We start from the raw sequence: 26,396 nt of genomic DNA, 5'->3' as shown, positions 1-26,396 counted from the left end.
CAGTTTTAAAGTAAGGAAAATAATACCTATATATATATGAAAAAAAAAATAACACCTAATTTTCAGAAAAATAACATCTACTTTTTCAGGTCTCTACTAATTAGTGCTAAAATAAAAAGGGGGATAAAATAGAATCTGAATTTATAGCATATTAAGGGATGTATTTTAGGGCCAGTGTTCTTCGGGATTTAGAGGTTAAATAATCTACATGTTTATAATAAAATAATTTGGAATCTAAAATATTTTCAAGATCTTTTAAATTGATAGCTTTTGAAACTAAAGTACTTTCTAATTTGTAATATTTGATTGTAAGATATTTCCTGGAATTGTGTATACATCAAAATGAACTCGTCTCTACCCCATACTTCCAAGCCAGTCAATAATGCTTGCTAGTGTTCGGAGGGTTTAGGGGAAAAGGGGGAATGATGATTTCTGCTGGAGATAGTGGGGGTAGGTTTTGCAATACCTAGAGCCTGTCTATTGTCTCATATGTATAAATTGATTTTATTAAGAATTAAAATTATCTTTCCTCGAAATATATATATTTTACATATAATGTAAGTGGAACTCTAGAATTTCAATTACTTCAGAAATTTCCAAGTGTCTAAATGTAACTCCACACTAACATTTGTCGTCACACTTTTTCTTGTTTTTTTTCTTTAGTACATTTACAAGGATGTTTTAAGTTAATGCAAAACATAAACTGCTTATATGAAAAACTTTAACTGGTCAGCATTTTGATGTTATTTTCTTTGGTATATTACACAGGTGCCACCAACACACTGTTCATCGGTGCTCAAGACCATGAGTCACACTGATGTTGGGATTGAACCCATGACCCTCACCACATGAGCATGACGTGATGGGGAAAGCAGCCAACAAGGGCAACTAAAAGCTAGAAGTACGGCTACACTATTTTATTTATTTCCTTCCTTAATTTTTTATAACATAACATTTAATTGTAGGTGACAATAGAGTTGATTTACAGATACGGTGAGAATGAAAAGATTTCTTGAAGTCTGCATTGAATAAAAATAATAAAATCCAAGGATTTTTGTGTAAAGATGTGCATCACAAGTATTTTCAATAATTTAAAATTAAAATGACAAGATTATTTTTTAGCATATAAAGATACATAGTATGTACTATTGCAGGAAACAAATCCAAATTTCTCAATAAATCTTTTAGCTTCATTAACGTTACTCCCCCTAATATCAAGCACAATTTTCACCTAAATTTGAGATAGATAGTCATGCTTTAATTACTTACAAATTGTTTCAAAACATACATTATCATAGTAGCAGTTAGTATATTTATAAATGTGACTTGCAATACTATTTTATCTCCTTAATTCATTAAAAACTCTCTACATCCTCCCACTTCAGTCTTTAAGCAATTGTAGCTTACATCTGTATGATGTAGTTGGTATCATTTTGTGGCTAGGAAGGGCTTCTGCAATGAGAGGAACAGAAGGGGAAGGGGGAATTTGGGAAGGGAGCAGATGTGCCAAGTATTAAGAGGCACAAAATAGAGAGCAAGACTTAGAATCGAATAAGTTCTGTATCAAGTTAGCTTGCATTGCTTTGGCTGAATATAAATATGAAGTATCATGCTGATTCATCAAACTGATTGCTATATTGATTTTAATATTTCTCATTCAATAAACTAGTTTTGAAAAATTTATTATTAATTTTTACCTAGTACACAAGATGCAAACTCGCAAATTATTCATTTTGCGAACAAGTTCTGGACGTATCCATCGCATTAGGGTTTGTTGTGGCTTTACTTTGATGTTGCAATTTGGTTTCAGTACATCTGATGCATTAAACATTTTATTTTACAGTAATATGAGATCACAAAAACAAAACTTTTAATATATTAAAACATGCACTCATATTGAAATGATCATCACAGAGATTATATTTTTGGAACATTAATGCTTAAGACAACCTGCTTTAAAAATCAAGTGATACAATTTTTTAAATGTGAATTATTCATTTAATGTTCAAAACGCACAGATGCAAAAAAAAACTGTACATAACCTCCTAAAAATAATGATGTTAATTTAATAAGGCTCATGAAAACTTTAATTATATTGTTGATCTTGCATATTGGTAAAGTTATGTAAAAAAAATATTTTTATCTCTGCTGCCTATGGCACTAATAATATGTTATACTGTACAATGAAAATTAAACATGGCCTTTTAGCCATGCTGCAGTGGTATTCTTGTCCAATTGCATACTTGTAATTATGTACTTTCCTCTCCAAATTTACTTCTGTAAGTAGAGGCACGACGATGTGGGTGGGTGAAGTTTTATATGGCTGAAACTTTTCAGTGAGATTTGTATTGCCTGTGAACAACTTATGTTGGTGAGGTCACAGAGGCCACTTGCTGACTTGTTCTCCTTCCCTTTGCGTGGTCGTCAGGCTCCTGGGTGGGAGATCCGTCATGATGTTTCGGGTCATCGGCAGTGGGTCGATGGTCGCTTGCGTGGTGTCCCGTCGAGCAGCAGCACTGGGGCCCGGCCTTCGAGTGGCTGGCGGCCCCGTGGGAGCGAGGGCACGCCTGGCTGTGGCTCACGGCACTCGCGCAGCAGCTCAGACACACACCTGATTGGTGGGTTGCTGGAGGCAGCCCCTCTGTTCCGTCCTCGACGTAAGCAGCGTTCTCGGAGTGCGTGCTTGCGAGGTAAGCTGAATCCACCAACGAAGAGTCGAGGGACACCTGTAGAATATTAAATAACCAAATACAATGTTAATTACTACATGCACACAAATATCAGTGGTATTAAATACCGTACATTAATTTTTTAAGTTATATATATCAAAGATTGATTCTGAAGAACTACACTTTTCAGTTCCTAAGCTTATAGTTTAAATAAAATTATAGTTAAAAAAATATTCCCCCTTTTATCATTAAATTAACTAAAAATTAAAAAATAAAATTTAAATTGTAAGTTTTATGTCCAACAGCCAAATAATGCACCACAACTGTGTATAACTAAAAAATGTGGGGTGCTTGATATCATTTGTCTGAATTTTCTATCAGTAATAACAATATGATATGTAATAGATTTTCTATCTCTAATTTTAGGATATAGTCAATATAAAAATTTTAGGATATAGTCATTTCGAAAATTTAAGAATATAGTCATTATGAAAATGAATGTATGAATTAATGAAAAAAAAATGAACTTAAAATTAGTAATAGGGTGCTTCAGCATGGGCGCAAATCTGGAAGATTCGCAAGTGGGGCCTGCGAAATTTACAGAGGGAGAGGGGGCCCGGTTCGGTAATTTTGCATGCAGGGTTGACACGTCATATCTGGATTATATCAAAAAGAATTTAAAATTTTCAAAATTTAGCCCGACCTTGGAAAAACACTATTTAAAAATAATATAATTTTGAAATTTTAAAAATTTTGGGTTTTAACCCCTTTTCTCTCCCCCCCCCCCCCTCCCCGCCACCGCCAGGGACACAGTCAACCCTGTGAAATTTTCCCACCATGCTCAAACCTCATGGATACACAAAAAGCATGGTTATTACCCACAGCTTAAAATTAGGTTTTTTTGACCTTCTGACCCCCTACTCCCCCTAACACTAAGGTATTAAGTTATCAAAATATAGTACTGTCAGAGGTTCTTTATATGTATGCAAAACTTAAACACATTCGGATGTTGAAGAGTGGATAAAAATTGAATGTAAAGATTTTATTATATAGTTTATTCATTCATACATACAGGTCAAGCTAATAAAAGTGTGGTAGTGAAAATAAACATTTCATAGTTTTAATGCATTCACAGTTGGTGTCTGGGGTACGTGAAACTATTAACATTCCATTACTGCCAATAAAGTGGTGAAAACTGATGCACACAGTAGTTATAATGAATTGTCTTTGAAGCCATAATGCATAAAATCTTCATGAATTAAGCTCGAGACGACAGCAAGCAGCTGAACAAGTACCGTTGTGACGACCATCTCATACGGTGGAGGCTTCTCTTCCTGGATGTAGTTGCTGTCTTCATAGCGGGGGGGCCTGTCACACAGCCGAGACAGCATGTACTGCTGCAGCGAGGCCAGACTCTGCTGCGTGGTGCGTCTCCGATCTTGCCAGCGTGTAGTTGTGTTCCCGCTGCTGCAGTGCTTTCTGCGACACGCATCCATCATCTAACTCACTCACACAAAACTGACAACCATTTTTTTTTAATACCTATAATAACTAAATTCAATAATTGCAAGTGAAAAAAAACATTAAAAACTCACAGTTTGTCAAACTGCTGCCCAAACAACATAAAATATTCAGTAAACTGTGTGGGAGGAATAGCGGTCGTATGCTTATTTTCCGATGTGCTTAATGTCTGCTTTATAATTTTATACTTGTTCCTTTAAGTTTTGTGGGTGAGACAAAGTGATTGAGTCAACATAAATTTCAGCATATATTTTGCCTACAGAATGAAATCCTTGCCTCACACAGTTGTGTAGAATTGTACACTTGTTGTGGGGCTCAAGCGGAGATATTATGAAGAGAGTTGTGCCTCATGGTGCACAGACGAAACCTATCTTCAGTCTCTGCGAAGGAGAAAGTAATTGCACGCAATATAATTACAATGGCTAAGATTCATGGGCTGTTTAGGCACCAAACATGTATTCTGTAGAGCATGCACATTGCATGAGTGTCTGCTTTACACTTTTTTTTCCCTACGATCTTGCACACACCAAAACTGCAATGTAACTTCGCGCCCCCGACTGACTTTGCCAAAAGCCCAGGCTGTGAAAAACCAGGGTGCGTGAATGCACAGCAGCGACACATCTGGATGCCTCAAAGGGCCTAAGTAGCTTGGGCGGAAGAGAACAATTAGGTGATTACATGAAGCAGTTAATGAAAACACACTAAATGATACAGAGAATATGTATGGTACCATTAAAAAATTATCAAAAAGAGAATTAATCATTATTACTTATATAAGGAACAAGTGTAAAAAAAAAAAAAAAAAAACTCTGTTTAATCATCAAAATTAATAAACTGGTGAGAAAAAGTTTTTATTGACAGATTAGTTTACTTGTATATCTGCTTCACATTTTAACATAACCACCATCCAGATCCAAACACTATTTGCAACACTGCAACAGATTATTTAATCCCTCTGCATAGAAGTTCGCAGCCTGGGAATGGAACGGACGCCTCGGCTATAGGCATCATGGACTTTGAATGCCTAATGCGTGGAGCCTAAGTACAGGCACTTCTCTGAAAAATGTTAAAGCAATCTCCATACTAGAGTCAAAAAATTATGGCTACCATTCTTTGGAACGAAAAGGGCGTCATTTTGGTTGATCTAAATGAAATGTGGGTCAACAATTATAGCAAAAATGACAAAATTACGATTATCAACTGGTTTAATTTCCAGGCTGTGAACTTCTAAGCAGAGGGGATAAAGAAACAGGTATAGTACCGGGAAAAGTGCTTGGAACCGAGTAGTGATTATGTGAAAATGTGAAGTAGATATGAAGTAAACTAAAACTGCCAATAAGAACTCACAAGTTAGTTTTTTTAATGGCCAAATGGTATTTACTTGTCAAATATCCCTCGTACATAAGCAAAACACAGTTAAAAAATTTTCCTCTAAAATACTGTTGATTCACGGAGATGCAGGTTAAGCCCTGCACTGTTTGCACAGCCACTCGTGCACACCTGCGCGGTGGTGGTTGACACAACCAGGGACGTGGCACGGCTCACATGGCTCAAGGGCTGGGCTCCGTCCAAGTCAAGTGTGACTGGGTTTAGTGTTTCATTTCTGTGAATAAGCACTTGAGAGTTAATTTACCAAGTAATCAGTCATCTCTGCTTAACTTTTGATTTGCAGGACAAAATAAACCACCAATTTTTTTTCAATGTTTTCAATAATTTGAAAGATTAAATTGTTCCAGTGTTATATTTTTTTGCAACACTGCAATTTTATTATCAAGTGTTACCTGACACTAGACGTGGGAAACATTTTGGCTGACAGTTGTGAAGCATGCCACCTAATGTATAATTGAATAAGGTATTAATAATTAAAAAAAAATACCTATATTATAGATGAATGCAGTCAAGGAAGAATCTACTTTTGCTTATTTGAGTACGCTGCTTTAGACGGAATAAATATGTTTGTTTGTATTGTAGTGTGTTATGATCTACAGCTATGCACAGGGGCTTATGGCGATGGGACCTTCAAGATTATTGTAGGTTCTGAACCTTAATGGATATACATGTTTGGTGCTTATAATCTTCTCCAGGTGTTATTTATTGGTCATGAAATCATATCAATTCTGAGGCAACCATCTATGTTCATGTTTTACATGGGTATGCAGCGACCTATATAAAATAAAATAAAATTTAAAACTGCAGTTACATGTATCATTTACTTCTGCAGCTGTCAGCTTGTTATCTTGTCCTGTTTTTCACTTATTATCTTTGTCTCGTGTTTGATTAGACACTCATGTGCTATTGTTTATTATCTTTATATCTTTATCTATATATATATAAATGAAATTTTGTTTGTTCTGTATGTGCTCCTAAACCATTTATCTGATTTTGATGAATTTTTGCATACTAGACCTTTGAAACACAAGGAAGGTCATTGTCTGTGTGAGATTTTGAAAAATTTACCCCATACCCTTTTCCTTAAAACAAAACTTTGACACTACATGATGAAATTTTGTTCTCTTTGCATTCAAAATAAGGGGAAAATTACTGTCTATACTCTATAGTATATTTCTAAAAATGATGTGCGTCACTGTCTACATTATATAAAAAAAAGGGCCATATTTCTTTTTCCCACCCTTTAAAACAACTTTTTTTTTTACTTTCGATGAAATGTAGCACACTTTGCATTTAAATTAAGGGGGAAATTACTCAACTGATTTAGAAGAAAAAAGAATGCCAAAAATCTACCTCCATTCCCTTTCACACCATTTAAGACAGAAAGTTGGTACGTCTTGATAAAAATTTGCACACATCACATTCAAAATAAGAAGAAAATTACTGTTCAGTACATCATAATTTAGAAAGAAGTGCAAGGTCCTTACATGAGATTTTAAAAAACCACTCCCATCCCTGAAAACAGAACTTCGACACTACTTGATGAAATTTTGTTTACTTTGGATTCAAAATAAGTGGAAAATTACTGTCCATAATTTATTTGTATAGTAGAGGTTCCCACTACCTAAACAAGAATTTTTGTACTTTTTGATTACATTTTGCAACTTGGCGTTAAAATTTAGAGGAAGATAACAGTCTATGTACGATTACTACCCCTAAAGCGGTGTTATGGTACTTCTTGAAATTTTGCATACTTGATCTATATACCTTTCCCACCACATAAAGTATAGTACTGATACAACTTGATAACATCTTGCACACTTGCTGTTCAGAAGAGGAGGGAAATTATTGTCTATATTTGATTTTCATAAAAAAAGGTTTATTGAATACATTGTTACGGTTCGTTATATGAAATAAAAAGATTTTCTTACTTTTTAATTCGTGTTTTATGGTCCTAAAGACGAAACAAACGTATCCAATCACTTTCAATGTTTTACTCACTCATTCAACACATATATTCGCCTGTCGAAAAATGCTCGCAGCTCGGACGATGAAAATTAAAGAAAAACAACGTAGATTAAGTCTTTCAGTAAAATCTTACTGTAAGTAACAGAAATCAGTGCGACCTCAAACAGGGCTGCACCCAACGAAACCGAATTTCGCTACGAGCCAAACGCCGACGAAGGTGATCACAATTTCTAATTAGAATGGCCGAATGAAAATATAAAAACAATTAGGTTAACTGAAACTCGACATGGCTCTGACCACCAACGTTAAATTTTCTATCCTGCTAATTCTCCTGCATATTTTTACGAGAAGCCAATGAACGTGCCCTCCTGGTGCAGCGATCGACGGACGACTGACGATTAGTGATGCGACGAGTCGAGTAGACTCGGTGGAAGACTATTCTTTATAGTACTCTAGTGACTCGTATAGCGATGGCAGCGGACTCGATTCTGCAGGTACTCGATCCAAGAGTACACGCGGAGAAGTTGCCTAGCTACTGCGCACCCAGACTCGCGCATTATCTGGGCCTGCAGGATACAAGTACTCGACGATCCAAGTACTTGATTACGAGTACCGACGAAGGTTTCACCCGGCCAGCAGCAACTGCGCACTCATCCTCACTGAGACACTATCTATAATTTCCAAACGAAGTGTATATATTATTAACATAATAAAAGCAGTATCACAGATAAATATATATACATATACATAATTATATATGTTATATATAAATTATTATACTAAGAATACAACCAAGCAATTTTTGTGACAGTGTAAAACATGAAATTAGATTAATGGAAAAGAATATAATTATCCAATATTTTACTGTCGTGTAAAAAGGATTAGTGAACTGTCAAACGAATTTTCATACATACAATTGTTTCCGTTTTCCGTACTTTATAGTACGTCTGCCAACAATAGTCCTAGTCCAAGAAATAGCTATCTATGTATTTATGACAATCTAATTATGTAAGCCGGCTGTGATAAAATTTTAGTAGGTAACTGTATTAGTTGGCAAAACTACGATTCCATGTAGGTCCCTATATAAACTCATTGATGTAATTTTATGTTTAGAAAATTATTATTATTATTATTATAATTATTATTATTAACATTGGCTGGATTTTTAAATGTTCAATAATTATTTGGCACTAATGCTATTCGATGACTTTGTTGAACATTTGATTTTCCTAAAGTATTCTGCCTACAATTAAAATATTAAAAAATTTTAATTTCAAACCTCTTTCATCCCACGAATCTCGAAACGACTCGACTGAGAATGAAGCAATGAACAGAGTAAAAAAACAAACAAAAAAAAGGCTAATTCAGCAGACAGCTATCACTTAAAAATTTTAATGAAATTAGTTTTGTGTGCTTTTTATAACATGTATATAACGATAACTGAAGTTTTGGTGTAATTTTATGAATTTAAGTATTATTATATTATTGTAATACAGGTAATACAATTTCGTACTTCCTAATTTCAAAATTTTGGCAGACATAATTTAAACTATCTGCATGCCTACAAACAACACATTTCCTTATTGACATGGACATTTAGCTACGTTCGTCACGAGAAACAATGAAAACGAAAACAAACTATGTAAGTGGGAACTGTTTCGCGCTGTATCCTGCGTGTCATGCAGTTCACGAATTTCATAAATAACTAGCGAGCGAACAAGATACGTCTGCTTGTTGTTCTGCACTGTGCAGTTCGTAAATGACACATCGAAGATAGAAATAAAAAAGAACTATTAAATTACGCAGGTCTGGGTGTTCACGACCGAGAGAGATAAAGAGACATAGATAGCGAGACAAAGAAAATGATGGAGAGCAAGCACAGCCTGCAGGACGTACATAACATAACCGAACCGGCTGACAATGTTTCATCGGTGGTGGGGGGGTTGTGTGTTCGAGCCAGAAACATTTTACGTCCTCGAGGATAATTTTCTACATTCCATTTCATTTACATTTCATATTCTAATTTTTATAATTTAAAATATTAGCAAAGTGGAAAGTTTTCGGAACTGGAACGGTTCGGAACTGTTCGAAAAAATCGGAACTCTCGCCATCGCTTCTTATTCTATAAAATTATCCCTGTTTTGATGGTTTAGTACTCGAGTACTTGGACTCGACGTAATACTCGATTCTTTCATTGAAGTACTCGAGTGTACTCGATTCTTTAAAACACTGACTCGTCGCATCACTACTGACGATTGATGAAGTCATGCCACCGTTTCCTCCACGCAGGGAGGAGAAGTCGCATGATCTCACCGACCAATCACACACACGCTTCATTCCCACTACACATCACAAGCCAATAAGAACACACGACATACATTGAAAACAGTTTTCTATCCATAGAGCCAGGGACTTTACATTCTCCTTCTCTCTCCCACACCGTAAGACAGCAGTTATCACACAGTTCCCACGACCGGTGGTGAATCCCAGCTTTTATCTCTGTTGGCGGGGAGAATTACTGTTTCTTTCTCACTCGCACTTACAGGCCTCTTATACCTCTCTCTTTTTACACATCACCCCAGACACAGTCCCTTGTTCTAGCATTATTATGCAACACGTTAATAAAATTTAAGAACAGCAATCATAATACAAATTACTTGACAAAATTAAACTTATTTAGAAAAACCTGAAAAAGTAGGCCAAAACAGGCAAACATCCAGTACAGTGGCTTATTTGTGAATAATTACATAAAAAATAGTAATGATTGAAAATGTCTGTTAAAATACAAGGTAGATTCTTAAAACACACAGCAAGTGAAAAAATCAACCCTAAAATATGTATATAAAAAAACGGTAAAAATACTCTTATTGAGACTTTTTAAGAAATGTTTACATTCATAAAAATAGTTTAAAAAGAAAAATATTTAGCTAGGAGGGCAATGTTACAACATGATATTTAAAATAATATATCCTATCCTACTTTCTCACCCCTTTATGGAGAATGTTTCACACTTTATGTTAAAAAGAAAATTACTGTTAAACCTACCCTTTTTTTGGCTAATGCAGTTTGGAATTAACTACCTCCATTCCACTTTACTACCCACCCCTTAAAGCACATTTTTGGCTCTCCTTGGTGAAAATGAGAACAGTTTACGTACAAAAAAGGGGAATTTACTGTCAAAATGCTAATTTAAGATAAAGAAGTTCACTGAAAACATGAGATTACAAAAAAACAACCCTGTTTTTTTTTCCTTTCCTACCCCATTTAAATATTATTTTGATCCTTCAGATGAAATTTTGCACAGCTGACATGAAAAATATGAACACTAATGTCTACATCTAATTTTAACCTAATTGAATAAATGAGATGTTGGTTTACTACTTTCCTCCAGGTCTCCTCTCCCCTTACAAAATCACCCTTTTCTACCCCTTGAATCAGAATTTGGGCAATTCTTGATAAAATTGTGCACACTTGACGTTAAAATTAAGAAGACAATTACTGTCTAGATACAATTTTAAAAAAAATCCACTTCACCACTTCACCCTGTGTTTAGCCTGGGCAACACCAGGTACTTCACCAAGTATATTTATAAAAATTGAAGTGCTAAAGAAACTAAAAATAATTCAAAATAAAGTTATCCACTATAGGCACATTGTCCTGCAGTGATATAGTTAAATGGTTATCATTCATTGAACTTTATATATGCACTGCTGTTATAATGCTACTGTGTTTACTCAAATTGTTCTCTAAACCTGTCTGGGTTTAGGAGAAGTTATTAGAGGTACTACTTGAAATGTTTGATGAGAATATTACAATATTATTTTTTTATAAATTTATTAATCTTTTTATTTATGCATCTGAAATATTAACTGAACCCTTTCATGCCAATTAAAGAAAACTTAGTAGACGTAGATATTTATTAGGCCTGTGCAAAACTTGGACTTATTTTATAGTTGTTTTGGATATTCAATTAAATTTTGAGAGGAAATTTGTCATTTGTTTCATTTGAAGCATCAAAAGTGATGCAAAGCTTTAAATTAAATGCAAAGCCTCAAGTGAGTTATGAAGCATAAAACATGGGTCATCAGTTACATACAATTTAAATGTAAGTGCATATATAACCTTTATACAACAGTGGATAAATCATTGTTTATGTAAGAAATGCTTGACTAAATTAATTTTAATTAATTTTTGTGTTTATGTTATAAATGATTTCAATACCTCACCATTAGCATTTTTTTTTGTAATCACTCATTTCCAAATTAAAACTTAAGTTTTATATGGCCTTAGTGAGAAAAATGTTCACATTTTGATTAGACTTTGGAATATTTTCAATATTCTATTCTAAATTAACTTTGTATCAAAAAGCAGTATCCACACAGGCCTAATATTCATGGATGTGATTAAACTCAAACGCACAATCCACCACACTGAAAATATATACTATCTATGCTTCTATACTAATATTATAAAGCTGAAGAGTTTGTTTGTTTGTTTGAACGCGCTAATCTCAGGAACCACTGGTCCGATTTGAAAAATTCTATCAGTGTTGGATAGTAGATAGTACATTTATCGAGGAAGGCTATAGGCTATATTATATTATCAATAACATTAGGGATCCTTACTAAAAGTCCAATTTAGAATCAAATGCGTTGGAGGGGGTTAGATACAACATGCAGTACACGTACGAAGTGTGTGTTGACAATGCTGCAGGCACTAGAAGTTTATTTCCTATTGCCTATTAACATTGTTGCCAGGCACTAGATGCCTTATCATTCTTAATTTTCCCATACAAGTAAAAAACACCCTTGTGATATTAACAACGAAGCAATCAGTACCCTTATAAGAGTTCAATTAGTATTTAAATACTTTTTATCACTTTAAATCGCAAACCTAAACTATTTTTTTTTCCCTCTCTCTGTGTTTAATTTGCTTTTATATTGCCCTTTTTTTCAAGTACGTATATATATTTTACAGACTTGAAACTTCACAGTAATGTTCCTTATGTTACGCAGGATGACATTTTCCGAAAATTAGATCCCATGGGTTGTTAAAACCAGGCAACAGTGGGTACTTTGTCTGCATGAGAACAGGATTTTGCATTGTTCATGCCTTCTGCATCTTCATGGCAACGGGCATCGCGCGGCAGTGGCGTACCCACAAGGAGGGGCATGTATAATGAGCGGCGCAAGAGTGATCTGCCTGTAGACTGCCGTAGCGAAGTACGGGTACATCAGTTGTACGTTGCATGCACGAGTCGGGAAACCATCGGTGCTATTCATTTTCTCTCCGGTACATTATACAGCATTGTAATAAATTTTCAGTGAATTTTTTTTTATTTACCATTACTGTAAATGGGAGATGTGGCTTAATTTTTTTCCATTAGTATAGCCATGTGAAGCCGGGTCGGGCTGCTAGTCTTTAAATATCAACCCAAAAAATTTGAAAAAAATTCCAAACTTCATTAAAAAATTATCTATTACTATATATTAATTATTGATGATATATGTAAAACTAAAATTGGGGAATCTGTATTCAATCACTCTAAACCCTGTGGTCTTCCACCCCCTTCAGATACCCTTTTTAAGGTACGAGGAACTCTTTCCTAAATTTTCAGCAAATGTAAAATACAACCTTTGGGTGGTACTGCTGCCTACAGATGCTGTGACTCAAGTATTCTTCTGTGTTGCTTTCCTAGAAGAAAACATCTGAGGATATTCTCTGGCTGCCTCGGTGGTTGATCACCACTAACCCTCAAGCAACTGGGGCACCTGGTTCAATTACACGCTCTAGCTTTATTCTCTCGGGCAAGTGTTGTGGACAACACAGTAGTATGGATGATCCTCTGGGATCCTGAGTTTCTCTCTCCCCTCCTTCCCCTCTCCTTCCATCTTTGTTCCACAGCTGTTCACCTACGAAAACCAGCCCAGTTTGGAGATACCATCGAGACAGACAATAAAGTTACGAATTCCAGTGCCCAGGGTTAGGGGTCAGCGAGTATTCAAAAATCATTTCGTATTCGTGAATAATTTGATATTCAATTTAAATGACATCAAATAATTTTTTTTAAATGTTATTTTTATTGTTACCAAAAGATACACCAAAAGGGACTCATTCAGAAAAAAAATTAACCAAAAAAAGTAACATTAATACACAAAATGTATTTATGATTTTAAGTTAGTAAATAATGATCTATTTTTACATACAAATCACTTGGGTGAAAAAAATTATCAAACTTAAAAATGTACTTGTTTAAAAAAATACATTGCCAGGATTTTGTTATTTTCATTAATATTTCAACTCTGTATTATAGTTCCATATAAATATTTCTCTCTTTTTCATTTTACTGTATTTTAGATTAATTTTTCTTGGACTTCTGTGAAGTGTAAAAAAAAAAAAGTTTCTCTGTAAGTTAAAACTTGATTAGAAAAGTATTTAATATTTGTGAATAATTTGATATTCAATTCAAAACTTGATTCCAATAAAAACAAACAGTATTCGTAGATCAAGAAGGACTGTTGATGGAGGTGTGGTGCACACTGCTGACTGGCCAGATGCTCGTTTGAGTAGAATAACAATAATTCCAACACGAGGCCTAAATGAGCTTGGCACCCAGCAAGGTCTGTTCTGGCAGCACACCATAAGCTACACTGCAAGTGATGCATTCAACACTAGTGTTAGTAATGTTTCTTTCTAATTGTAGGATCCAATACTTCTATTCACTTCCTTTAATGAGTCTAATCTTAACATTTGTTTTTATTTCCCCATAGCATTATGTAGACATTAGCGATGCTGCACATTTAATTTCAAAATAAGACAAAACTAATATTGTTGAAATTTTTTGAAGTAAAATCAAATTTTGAATAAAAGTTTTATTTCCTATTACTCTAAACATATTTGAGTAAGATATAATGATTACTATAAGCTAATATGAGATAAAAAAAAAAGTATTTGTCATGACTAAAGCACACATAAGGCCTGTTTTAAACATACCACAGTTTGTACTTTTTGTTTGTATTTCATCTCCAAGTTGCACAAGACTGTGTTATAACCTCAAAATACTTTTTCCGAATCTTCAGGCAAGAGTTCGACATAGAAACAAATTCCTCCAAATGCAGTGAAACAAGCACTGTGGAGATCTCACCTACACGTTTTCCAGAGGAACACGCAGAGTGCTGAGGCTGCTATGACCAGCGCGACAAGAAGCGAAATCTTAGCTGCCTCCAGCAAAGTATCGTCATCTTCGTCAGCACTGTTCTCATCTTCATTCCTTGCGAGAAGCGTAAAACAATTGTAGAAACATGCACCTTTGCAATTTTTTAATGATGGAATAAACATGTTGATTTAAAATAAACTACATATATTTACAACATAAAGTTGACTTTAGAGATTAATTGTAAACACAAGTGGTTCTTTTTTATTACAAAATGTTTGAAATCTAAAGCTTGCCAGCTTTCAGGAATAGAATGGGAAATCAATTTAAGTACTGATATTCAATGGTTACGGAAATGCTTCCTCCATTTTATTCTTTAAATCTTGTGTCTCCCCTTTCTGCTGCAATTCTTAAACAATTCTGATGTGCATAACTTTCCAAGCATATTACTAAATAATTATAAGAGTGCTCTGCTTACCCACAATTCTTTGATTCATTGCTGCAAGTACAAAAGCTGTCCCAGCTGCAGACAAAATCTTCACAGCATTTCAAGTGGTCATTACATTCATCGTGTATTTCTAGAACAAGAGCCAAATGCTGTTATTGGCAAAAATTAGAGTAACTTTGCTGTTATACAGATGAATTCTACATTTAATTTATGTGACGCAGACCATAACATGGTGGGGCACTTAAACAATTATAGACATTTCTGTTTATTTTATATCTGTTTGTTAGCACACCTGGCACCAAGGAGACCGGTTGAGTTAAATTTTTTTTTCTAATGCATGAGTTTACTCTGATAGGACAAAATTAAAAGTCTGTGGCTAATTTAGAAAACTTGCAATATGTGCAGGTCACTTTTAAGTCATTGCTATGGAATATGTTTACAGACTTAAGATTTTTTTTTAATTTGCGGGGTTTCAAAAATTGTAGGATAAGTAAAAAGGGGGCCTGACAAAATAACTTATTTCCCCCAGGCTCTTGATTTCTCTCGATCACCCTATACACTTGTTGCTGTTGGAAGTATAATCCACTGCTTCAAGTAAAATTAATTTTTATATATTTTATTATTGCATGTATGTTTATGCGTGATCTCACATATCGGTTATTCCACTTTCCCGTCACTGCTATTATTTAAGGGCTATTCCTTTAAACTTATCATGATAGCTATTTGCATTTGTTGTTTGGCTGCAAATTTTGTCACCAGGTATTAACTAAACGTTATTTGCGAACTGCAATACGTCACAATTAATATTTACTGACTTTTCTTTATGTAAATGATTGGTAGCCCTTCCAGAGAAGAGTTTTGTTTCTTAACTGTATGTGTGTAATATATATGTGAGTGATAGCTATTATCCTACTGGCTATATATGACTACGGCACACACAGAAATGTGAAACAAAATGTTAGGTAGTAAAAATTACGTCAGACTTACCAGAGCAGTTCTTACAACCGTTGGGAGAGTCTGCTTGGCCTGGATCGCAGTCACCGTCCTCATCGTTATCGGGTTGGGGCGGGAGATAGGGAGGCTGTGCTTGCAACCCTGGATCTTGTGGTTCTGTCGGGTCGCCTGGCCCTGGCAGAACACAAGAAACAAACTGGGACATTTACTTCCCGAGACTGCTTTATCTTCTACTTAGGGTGCTTTTCACTTCTCCTCAAAAAAAAAAAAAGTAACACTGAATGTGAAATGTTTTAGATATTACTTCATAATGGTGGAGCTACACTTCACCACAGTTTACTTTGATTGTTCATGATCCAGTTTAATAATTACTAACTTTAATATGCTCAGGGAAGCTAAAATGTATGGCACTAATGCTTTAAGAGGCAAAAGACTCGTACACTTATATCACTAATGCTCATTTTAGGGAAACTTAATAAATAAGAAAACTGTAATTTTACACCACAGAAGTCTTCACAGCCCAACACAGTTTCTTCAGCCTGGCTAGAGTGAGTATTGAGCACACTATCATGGTATACTCTCAGGGCACTCCCATTTTCTTCCCTTGCTCACTCCGTGAGCTGCTCCGCCCCAATAGGGTAAAGGTAGGAGTTTTGAATCGCGATGTTACGCACGAGGCTTAGCACGATGGGTTCCTCAGGATTATGATGTGCTCCGAACTGGGGTGCCCACTCGGTGCTCGCAAATAGAGTGAAGCCTGGGCTAGGCAGCGACCCCACGGGGGCCCTGCCTCACAGAGGACCCTCTCCACCCCCTCCTCCCTCCGAGCTGACCGAGAGCGGCAGGTCTCATCTCACCCTTGCTGACCCTGCCTTAGGTCAAGACTAAGGCTGTTCCGAAACTAGCCGATTCCAACAACTTGGATTTTTTAAAAAACCTTGTCTTTGTTTGAGTAGCAGTTTTATCTTTCATGAAATATTTTTAGTACTTTTTAAAATGTAGATCATAAAAATTATTAACTTGGATAATGATTAGCTACAAGTAAATGAAATGAAGTCGTTAACCTTATAAATAAGTGATGCACAATTTCCAATAACTTTTCAATTTCCAATAGCTTTTCATTTAGATTTATAAAAAATGACATAAGAAAAATCTTCCATTATTTATTCATTTACATAATGGGGCAAAGGGTGTGTATCAGTTTTGAAAGGATATTAAAAAAACTGAGAAAATTACAGAAATAAGGTTTATTTTATTGGAATAAGTATACATTCCCATTTTTTTTTATCAAGTTCTGATGGTGGCCATCAGCAGCGATGTACTGATGAAGGTGAATTTGCAATTCTTTGACTGCTTTTCAGCACATTCTGAGGCATGTAGCGGTGATTCCCTCCCAAATTTGCATCTTCACTTCTTTCAAGGTGCGAAGATGATTTTTGAAAACGTTTTACTCAAGGTAACGCACAGGAACAAGTCACAAACACTTAAATCCAGTCAGCGGGAGCCCCGGATTTGAGCGTTTGTGACACTTCTTCCTGCGGGGTTACCTCAAGGAAAAGGTTTTCAAACATCATCCAACACCTAAGAAAGAACTGAAGATGCAAATTCAGGAGGAAATCACGGCTATACCCCTGTGTGCCGAAAAGCGGTTGAAGAGTTCCGTGATCACCTTCATCAATGCATCACTGCTGATGGCCGCCATGTTCCTAATGTGATCTTCAGAACTATATAAAAACAAAGGGGGATGTATACTGATTCCAATAAAATAAACCTCATATCTTTAAGTTACTCCTTTTATTTTAATTGTCTTTCAAAACTGATACCCACATTTTGCCTCACTCTGTAGTATGGCAAGTAATAGTAAAGGTTAATTGTAATAAAATGTATCAGAGGTGGTATTGGGGAATCGGTAGCGGTATCAAAGTATCGGGAATTATTATTGGAAAAGGAGCTATCGGAACAGCTCCAGTCGAAACCAAGCCATTATTTACATATTATCCTGTTAAATCACCTCTATCATTGAAACACAATTGGAAATTTTTTAAGCAAAGAGGTGACAATCTTCATTTAGTGTAAACAGACTACTTTATGAAGTGGAATCACTGTACACTCTAAGAGATAAGGGTCAGACCATCAGTGTTTCACAAAACACCACAGTTGCCAAAAAGTCACCCCTGGATTTTCTGTTGAACTGGTGGTGAGGTTCAAATCTACCATCAACTGTAAGATATTTTTGTCTTCTTTTTATAAACTCTGAAATTCCAGTAGGAAATGCTTTTATTCATGGATACAAGAACAATAGTTATATTATAAAAAAAATTTCAGATTGACATCATACCTTGTATTAAGCCCGTGTCCTAGCCTTGTCTGTAATGTCTGCTGCTGTCTGATCATGCCTGTGACGTCTTAGCCAGCCGCCACCAATGTTGTGTATTAATAATATTGTGTTTTGACAGTAATCTGAAAGACAGACCGCACAGAAATTGCAGTGTAAATTGTTTAAGTTTTTTTCACTTGTCAGATTTCAAGTAGCATTGTAAACACACTTCCACTCCCGCGGAGCAGAAAGAGCGTGTTGTAGTCCATGAAGGCAGTCCCGTCTGGGCCACCTCTGACACCAGTCATGGTCAGGAGGCGCTCCATTGCCATCACTATTTACTTGTCCGTTTTCCTGTTGCTTGTCATCCTGTTTCCGTCATTATGACTCAGACTGCACATAGGGGCATTGTTAGTTCACCACGTTACTGTGTGGAAGAGTGTGGGTACTGTGAAGTTGTAGTACTTGTGAGTACGTGTAGGCACTGCATCGGACGTGAGTACCACCTCTGAGGTGTGAGTAATGTTATCCTGTCCCAGCGAGTGTCCACAGAGTGTCTAGCTTAGCTGAGGGCGTACCCACGGGCCTGCACCACGTGAGGGTCCAGGCTAGGCTGCATAGCACTGTTCTCCGGTGTGGGTGACATCGCTCGGTAAGACACGTGGGCCGGATGGTCCTTGACTCGTCTCTCTGGTCTCCTGAGAGAGCTGGTGCCGGGCAACTACATCTAACCACGACACTACCGAGACACGTCCGCCATGGGTCCGCACCACTCTGTGTACTGAGAATTGAATTAAATACACGTGATAATAATATGAAACATGAATACGTATGGACAGAAAATAGTTAAATCTTCACTTCTGTTTCAATGGCTATGATGATGACTCAGGTTCAATCACCAATTATAAGATTCTTAGTTTGCAAGTTAAAAACAGACCACATTGCAGATTTATTTATTTATTTACTCATGTACAGTGCGTCCAAGGGCAGGTTTTCAACAAATACCTGACTTTCATGCTCTTACATTTAACATTTTGTATTGTTATAATTAATCTTATAAATAATATTGAAAAAATATATATTAAGATATTATTATATTACCATAATTTACCTATTAAATTACACTTTTAAAACAATACTATCAGCAGAAGTTTTGTTTGGACTTAATTTTTGGTAAGTCATATCACAGATTGCTGGCTGTGTACGTAAAACAATTTCTGTAAACTGTATTTGTATGTGCTAGGACTCTTTACGTTGCTTTTGTGCCTGATGAGATGATTGTGGTAAGGTGTCAGTTGCAATAGCTTTTTGAATCATGAATTTTCATATTTTCTACCTGCCTTATTTAGAGCAAAAACCTACTTTCCATATATGTATAGCCATTTAGAACATTGCAAATATTCTGTTATATGCTGTCTTCTGTTTTAAGTTGTATGCATACCGTAGGCAAGCTTTCTGAAGTTTCTGAATTCTACACTGAAGAAATTTTTCTATTCTTATGAACATTCCAGTTCAATAGTCAAAAGGAGAAAGAACCAGCAAGTCACAGATGTTAACTTTAAGATTGGTTGGCAAAATATGTTTAAAAATTGTATGTACTTTAACCAAATAGTCTGCTGTTTGCACAGTCTCTGAAATAAATGCTTTGGACCATTTACAAATTTTTTTAGAATGATTCCTAAGCTCTTGGCTGTATAGATGATTTTCAAAGTATGGGTTATTCCAATTTTAATAAAAGAGCATTTGCTAGGATTTAGTTTTAGATTTTTAGATTTTTCTTGCTTCACCATTTATAGTCTCAGAAGATCTTCATTGTTTACTCCCTTTTATGCCACAAACACATTCCACTGCTTTTCTATCCTAAAGTCTCCTTTCACACATCTCAGGATTACTTATTGTAAAAAACTATTTCTTAACTCTAAGAATAATTACACCTTTTAAGTCTGGCTACCCAGCAAATGTTATGAAATAATTGGCATTTTTTTTTAAATCTTATTTACTGGTTATGTATTAAAAAAAAAAAGTTGTATAAACTCAAATTTTGTTGCTCCATGGTTCATGATGCATATATACTCGAAACAATTAAAGCTCACAGCCATTTGGTTGCGAACAAAACAATTAAAAAGCAATGTAAAAATAGATGATATTTTTAAGTCATTTAATGAAAACATGAAATTAATTTTCCAGACTATTTACCATGCTCTTGAGAGAGTGTCCCGACGATGGAAGAACATCCTATGAGAATGTGCCACCAGATATTCATTGTCGGGAACAGGAGGTTGCTATATTCTAATAGAGCTTCCTGAACAAACGGTTGCAAGCAGCTTACCAGCCCCAATAATAACCAATATACAGACAGATAAGATAACATGCTTATCACATGTAAACCACTTTTTTGTTCCGCAAAACTAGGCACTGTGGGAAAATCGCAAAGTGTCAGCCTAATTTTTTTCGCAATGTAGATTCTAAATGATATGCACAGCATCAGTGGTCATTCAGTACAATTAAATTTATTTGCTATCATTTATGTCACTGTAGTTTCCACAGTACTTGAACAAAACAAAAAAACATACATGTTCCTACTATGATCTTTAATTGGCCTGCCATTGTCTATGACCTAGTTTGATAATTATTGCTAATATATCCATAGAGATAGGAAATCAAGCACTCAATATTAATACCTACTTTATAATGCAGTAAGTCATATAATTAAAGAACTGAAAACTTTTCTCTTAAATTACATTATTCTGTCAAAAGGATAATGTTTAGACATTTACTGAATACATCAGAAGTGTTCAACTAAATTGGGTCTCCTAAATGCATCAAAAGCAGTGCTCACTTTATTGTGTTAACTTTTTTTTTCAGCTTAGTATGTTAGATTTGTTTTACTCACCATCTCTTTACCTCCTTAGAGTTGTAAAAGTTAGGACCAAACGAACTTAGGTCAGAAAGAATTGGTAACTCTTATATAAGCAAAGAGAATCACTTAAAGATTTTTTTTTTAAATACCTGAAACAAAAGCAGACACCTGAAAAAATACAATTTTGAATTTGAAGGTTAAAACAACTTTGGCAAAAGGCGATACCTCATATTGTACAATTATTATGTGTGTGTTAGAACATAAGATTGTAATTAAGGATAGGCTTCAAACAACCTGCAATTAAATAAATACATATCAACAAAAAAATTATTTACTAAAAAAAAAATTGTTATATGTAACATGATAAGCTATTCACTGTGCTAACAATCACAACGTGCTGAACATTACGAACAACACAGGAGAAGATGATCGCGCTGAAACGACCAGCAGACGACTTGACCTCGAAACTCTTCCTCGAGTGGAGCATCTAGGGCATGACCCGAGTGACCTGAGAGCATCTTGCCCTGCGACTGTTTCCGGCAAGTAAAACGCGCAAGGGCGCCCCGAGAGTTGAAAGGTATAAAAGAGACTGCAAGTAAAAAATATCTATTGTCTTAGTTTTTTTTTCTCCCCAAAAAATGTTTCAGTTGCCATGTTCTCAACTTGTCACTAAGTACCATTATTTGACACCATTCAGAAGTATGGATGGGCTACTCAAATACTCCCACACCACCAAATCCTTAATATTCAAAGGATTTGATATTCGACAGAAAAGATTCAAAGAAAAATATTTAATGAAATAGAGTAAACTTAAAAATTCAACACTGAATGAAGTTAACTAATACTTTTTTTTTTTCCTTCTTTAACCCCTCTTCATAAAAGTTTGCTGCTTGGAAATGGAAGGGACGCCTCAGTCGTAGGTATCATGGACTTCGAATACGCAATGCGTGTAGCATAAGTACAGGCGCTTAGGTAAACATCTCTGGAAAACGTCTAAGCGATCTCTGTACTGCAGTCGAAAAATGATGACTACAGTTTTTTGAAACAAAAAAGGTGTCATTTTGGATGATTAAATGAAACGTGGGTCAATAATTACCAAAAAAAATTACAAAATTACGATTGTCAACTGGTTTAATTTTCAGGTAGTGAAATTCTATGCAGAGCGGATAAAGAAACTGGTGCAGGGTTACGAAAAGTGCTTGGAACTGAGTAGTGACTATGTGTAAATGTGCAGTAGATATGTAGTAAACTAAAACTGTAAATGAAAATGTTTTCTCACAAGTTTATTTTTTTTAATGACCAAATGTATCTTACTTTACAGACATCCCTCGTATTTATAAAAACTACCCCATCCCCCTTTACAACAATTTAACAAGAACTTTTCAATCCGTGATGAAATTTTTCATACTTGATGTTAAAAATTAAAATATAATTACTGTTAAACCTACCCTTATTCATGGCTACATGAAGTTTAGAATAACTACCCCCATTCCACTTTACTACCCCTTAAAGCAGATTTCTGGCTCTCCATGGTGAAATTTTGAACAGTTCGTAAACAAATAAGGGGAATTTATCATCAACATCCAACTTAAGAAAAAGTTCACTGAAAACATAAGATTATGTAAAAACAACCCCCATTTCCCTTTCCTACCACTTAAAGCAGTGTTTTGACCCTCCATAATTGAATTATTGCACACTTGATGTTAAAAATGAAAATAACTACTATTTAAATCTGATTTTAAAAAAATGTATTGAATGAATGAGATTTTGAAACAAACCCCCACCACCACAACTCCATTCCACATCACCCTTTCGACTCTTAGATCAGAATTTGGGCAACTCTTGATGAAATTTTGTACACCTGATGTTCGTATTAAGAAGACAATTAATTATTGTCTACATCCAATTTCGAAAAGAATCCCTTTCACCTTGTGTTCAGCCCGGGCAACACTGGGTACTTCAGCTAGTTTATAATACAAACAGTGCCATGGGAAAGTGGCATCCTTTGCGCACGGACGATTGGATATTAATAACTTTGCACAGTTTCCCATTAAGATATATCTGCGCCGTGGAAGGATTTTGCAGTGTGCAGAGTATATCCACCATTTTTGCGGAAATCCCACGTGAGTCAAAAGTCTGTCGAGAAAGCCGTAATGAACTCTATCATAAGTTCAATCAAGGTCAATGTTTATGAACGCAACTGGTCCAGGCGTAGAGTAGGGGGACAAGACGAGACAAGTCGGTAGCCTGTACTCACCAAGTTCTCCGTTGCCGTCACTGCCACCCGGGTATCTGACGAGTCCTAATTAATATACTCGTACACATCCTACCTCTATGACTTCTACAAACAGACTGACTGTACCTACTCCAAAAGGACATATATATATACATATATATATATTACATCCACATGAAAACATTTGATAACCATCAAGAATGCCAACATACAAAAATAAATTAACCATCAGCTGTATATCATGTAGGACTGCGATTCTCTGCATAACAGATGTCTTTGAAACTGCACAACATTGTTCGGGTCTACCTATTTCGGGCAGGACTCATATAATTTTAAGTGAGAATGTACATGCTATGATTTTATATTGTTACGAACGTGACATTGACCGGGATACTTGCAGGTGTAGAGCTGGCTGGCGACTGCCGCAATATGATATGTGCCGCGCGCGCCTGGAAGATAACAAGTATTGTCGCTTTCCCCCCTCCTTCCCACCTATCCCCGCGCGGCGCCCTGCCTTTGACACATAACTGACACCGGACAGCTGGGAGTTGCGTGAGCCGCCGACACGTGTTTTCGAGAGATTTCTGCCGTCTGGACGGCTCGGAGTGACGCGACAGGCCCCGGCCGCTCTCGTGAGTTCCAGAAATTGCGGCTGATAGATAAAACGAGGACGGCGGCCTCGAGAGAGTCAGTTGAGTCTGAGTGAGTTCGGAGTGTTCAGTCGGGAGTTCTCCCGCGGCGGAGTTTCCGGGCGATAGTGCCGCGGGTGCGGCAGAGTGGCGAAGACCTTGGACGAAGGTTCCAGGACAGGGAGTGAGTGAGTTCAGTGGAGTCGGGAGTTTTCCCGCGGCGGAGTTTCCGAGCGATAGAGTCGCGGGCGCGGCGGAGTCCCGAGCGAAGTTGCGAGGGAGGAGTCGAGCGAGGAGTCGAGCGGATCCTCGGCGAAGGGGAAGTGCGTCTGCGGCGGCGGAGTGTGGCGACGGAGTCCTGCGGCGGAAACCCACGAGGGGTGCTGCGGCGAGAGTTGCGCCAGAGGTGCGGCCCAGCGAGGTGTGTGGAACGAGTGACTGGGGAATTGACAAGTAGTGGTAATAAATAAAACTGTGTGTGATAAAAATCTTTAATTTGGCTATCCATTACGAACCCGCAGGAAAATCGTAACAATATTCTTTGCAATAGTCTATCATAAAAAAATTTTCCTGGTTTGTTTTTCTTTGGAATTAAAATGAGAATACTATTTGTCTGGGATTTGCAAAGGTCTCTTAAGTGAATCACTACGTACCATTACAAAAAAATCCTTTTTCATTATTGGCCAATATTGTTCGTAAATTCATACGGAATCCCGTGGATCCCTAGTGACTTTCTTTTTGGAGCATCATGAACTATTTCCTCGTCTATAATCTCTCTCTCCAGGATATTCCACGCATTGTCGCTGAGACGAGATGTGACGCTGTGTACATATAAATGGCATCTCGGTTATCACTGTCTAACTGGTGCTCCGAGTACCGGGGGCCTATTCTTGACGCTGATTCCGATAGACAGCTAAATGTCTATTCTTGAAACAGCTATAGCAGCTATCAGAATCAACATTGTTGGGTTGACAAAAAGTCTCTGGAAGTGTGGCAACGTTGCTTTTAGTGTTGACGTCACTGGTAGAAGGCCAATCACAATGTGGACAGGACCATTTCTCAGGAAAGTGAGTTAATTTTAATTATGTTCATCTCTTTTCTCTAGTTGATGTACATGAAAGTTCCTGTTAAAAATAACATAATTTAAATACTGCCTAGAGAATGCAGACTATTGTTGTGAAATGGCATCTCTAGCTGGCATACAGTAACATATTTCATAGAGATGTATACACTCAAAGTTCATAAACAGTTTTGAATTGCCCGCTGTGACTCGTTTCCTCACCAGCTGCTGGAAAATAAAGTTATGTCTCTTCCTGCACCAATATTTTTTTTTGACGTGACGTCTAATAAATCAATGAACGCCGGCTGCACGCATGAAAAAGTGTCCCGTAACGCACATTTTCCCGTTACGCTGTGTCCCGTTACGCTCTTTGTATGCTTGCGCTGCATCTATCTTTCTTCCACTCGATTGGAACAACCATCGATTTGACTTTTTCGAGGCATATTAAATTCGAAAAACTACCATTCGTTTCCTACTTTTCCTATCATCGTCCTATCCTTAACAGAATAACACAGATTGGAAGAAGTTAAATAGCAAACATGTATAAATGTTATATTTAAAATAACCTGTTCATTAAAGTAATAAACATATTTGAATTAATGAGTGCAAATAAAAGTAAATTTATCAATTAAATTGTAGATTTCATTTCACTTCTTCTTTTTTAATCCATACAAACTAGTGATAATTCAATAAAAATGATTCAATTTTATTCATAAAAGTATGAAATCATTTCATCAATGTTTTGTTATGATGTTGTCACGTTAAACTATCGTCCGTAACCCGACTTTACAGACAACCAATTTTTTTTGCGAACTTTGTGATCAGTTCTCCAGTTAAGTTACTTTTGTGTGACTTTTGTAAATTGGAGACAACTTGTATTATAATAACACTATTTCATAGAAAATATGAAGCGCTTTCCAAATCAAAATTTGAAAATTATTGTCCATTAATGCTAATAAACGTATGTATATGAATGTTGCATATAATTCTACTTAAGCATGGCCTTGGCTTTGTATACATCTAATAAGATTACAAAGCTGATTGGAAATTTTTGAAAGTATTGGTTTTAAACTGAAGTGTAAAAGTTTTGAACTATATGTTGTTTTCACTTGACTGGTGAATACCTGAAACAGGTAGTTTCAACATGGGGAGGGACATTTAAAATTAAAACATTAAAAGTATATTATAAGAA

At 36.1% G+C, this 26,396-nt stretch overlaps 1 protein-coding gene across 1 annotated transcript; it reads right to left on the bottom strand.

Annotated features, from left to right (window-relative positions):
- Positions 1–902: 902 nt before the first annotated feature.
- Positions 903–21,125, bottom strand: LOC134533878 (uncharacterized). The gene is made up of 6 exons (XM_063371609.1): positions 20,616–21,125; positions 16,136–16,276; positions 15,179–15,278; positions 14,692–14,817; positions 3,965–4,148; positions 903–2,726 (listed from the first exon to the last, which is right to left on the bottom strand). Exons 1-6 carry the CDS (start codon positions 20,902–20,904, stop codon positions 2,364–2,366), a joined length of 1,203 nt encoding a protein of 400 aa, XP_063227679.1. The 5' UTR covers positions 20,905–21,125; the 3' UTR covers positions 903–2,363.
- Positions 21,126–26,396: the final 5,271 nt, after the last annotated feature.

The sequence above is a fragment of the Bacillus rossius genome, chromosome 7 (genome assembly GCF_032445375.1).
Source record: "Bacillus rossius redtenbacheri isolate Brsri chromosome 7, Brsri_v3, whole genome shotgun sequence".
NCBI lineage: Eukaryota > Metazoa > Arthropoda > Insecta > Phasmatodea > Bacillidae > Bacillus > Bacillus rossius.
The sequence above is the reverse complement of the archived record's forward strand: the minus strand, read 5'-3'. Positions and strand labels throughout refer to the sequence as shown.

Coding starts and splice junctions, on each gene's coding strand:
- LOC134533878 (XM_063371609.1), bottom strand. CDS start 20,904: ATGCTGTGCATATCATTTAGAATCTACATTGCGAAAAAAATTAGGCTG. Junction 15,279..16,135: donor CGGTTGTAAGAACTGCTCTG/GTAAGTCTGACG, acceptor CTCTTGTTCTAG/AAATACACGATGAATGTAAT. Junction 14,818..15,178: donor AATGAATCAAAGAATTGTGG/GTAAGCAGAGCA, acceptor GCTTCTCGCAAG/GAATGAAGATGAGAACAGTG.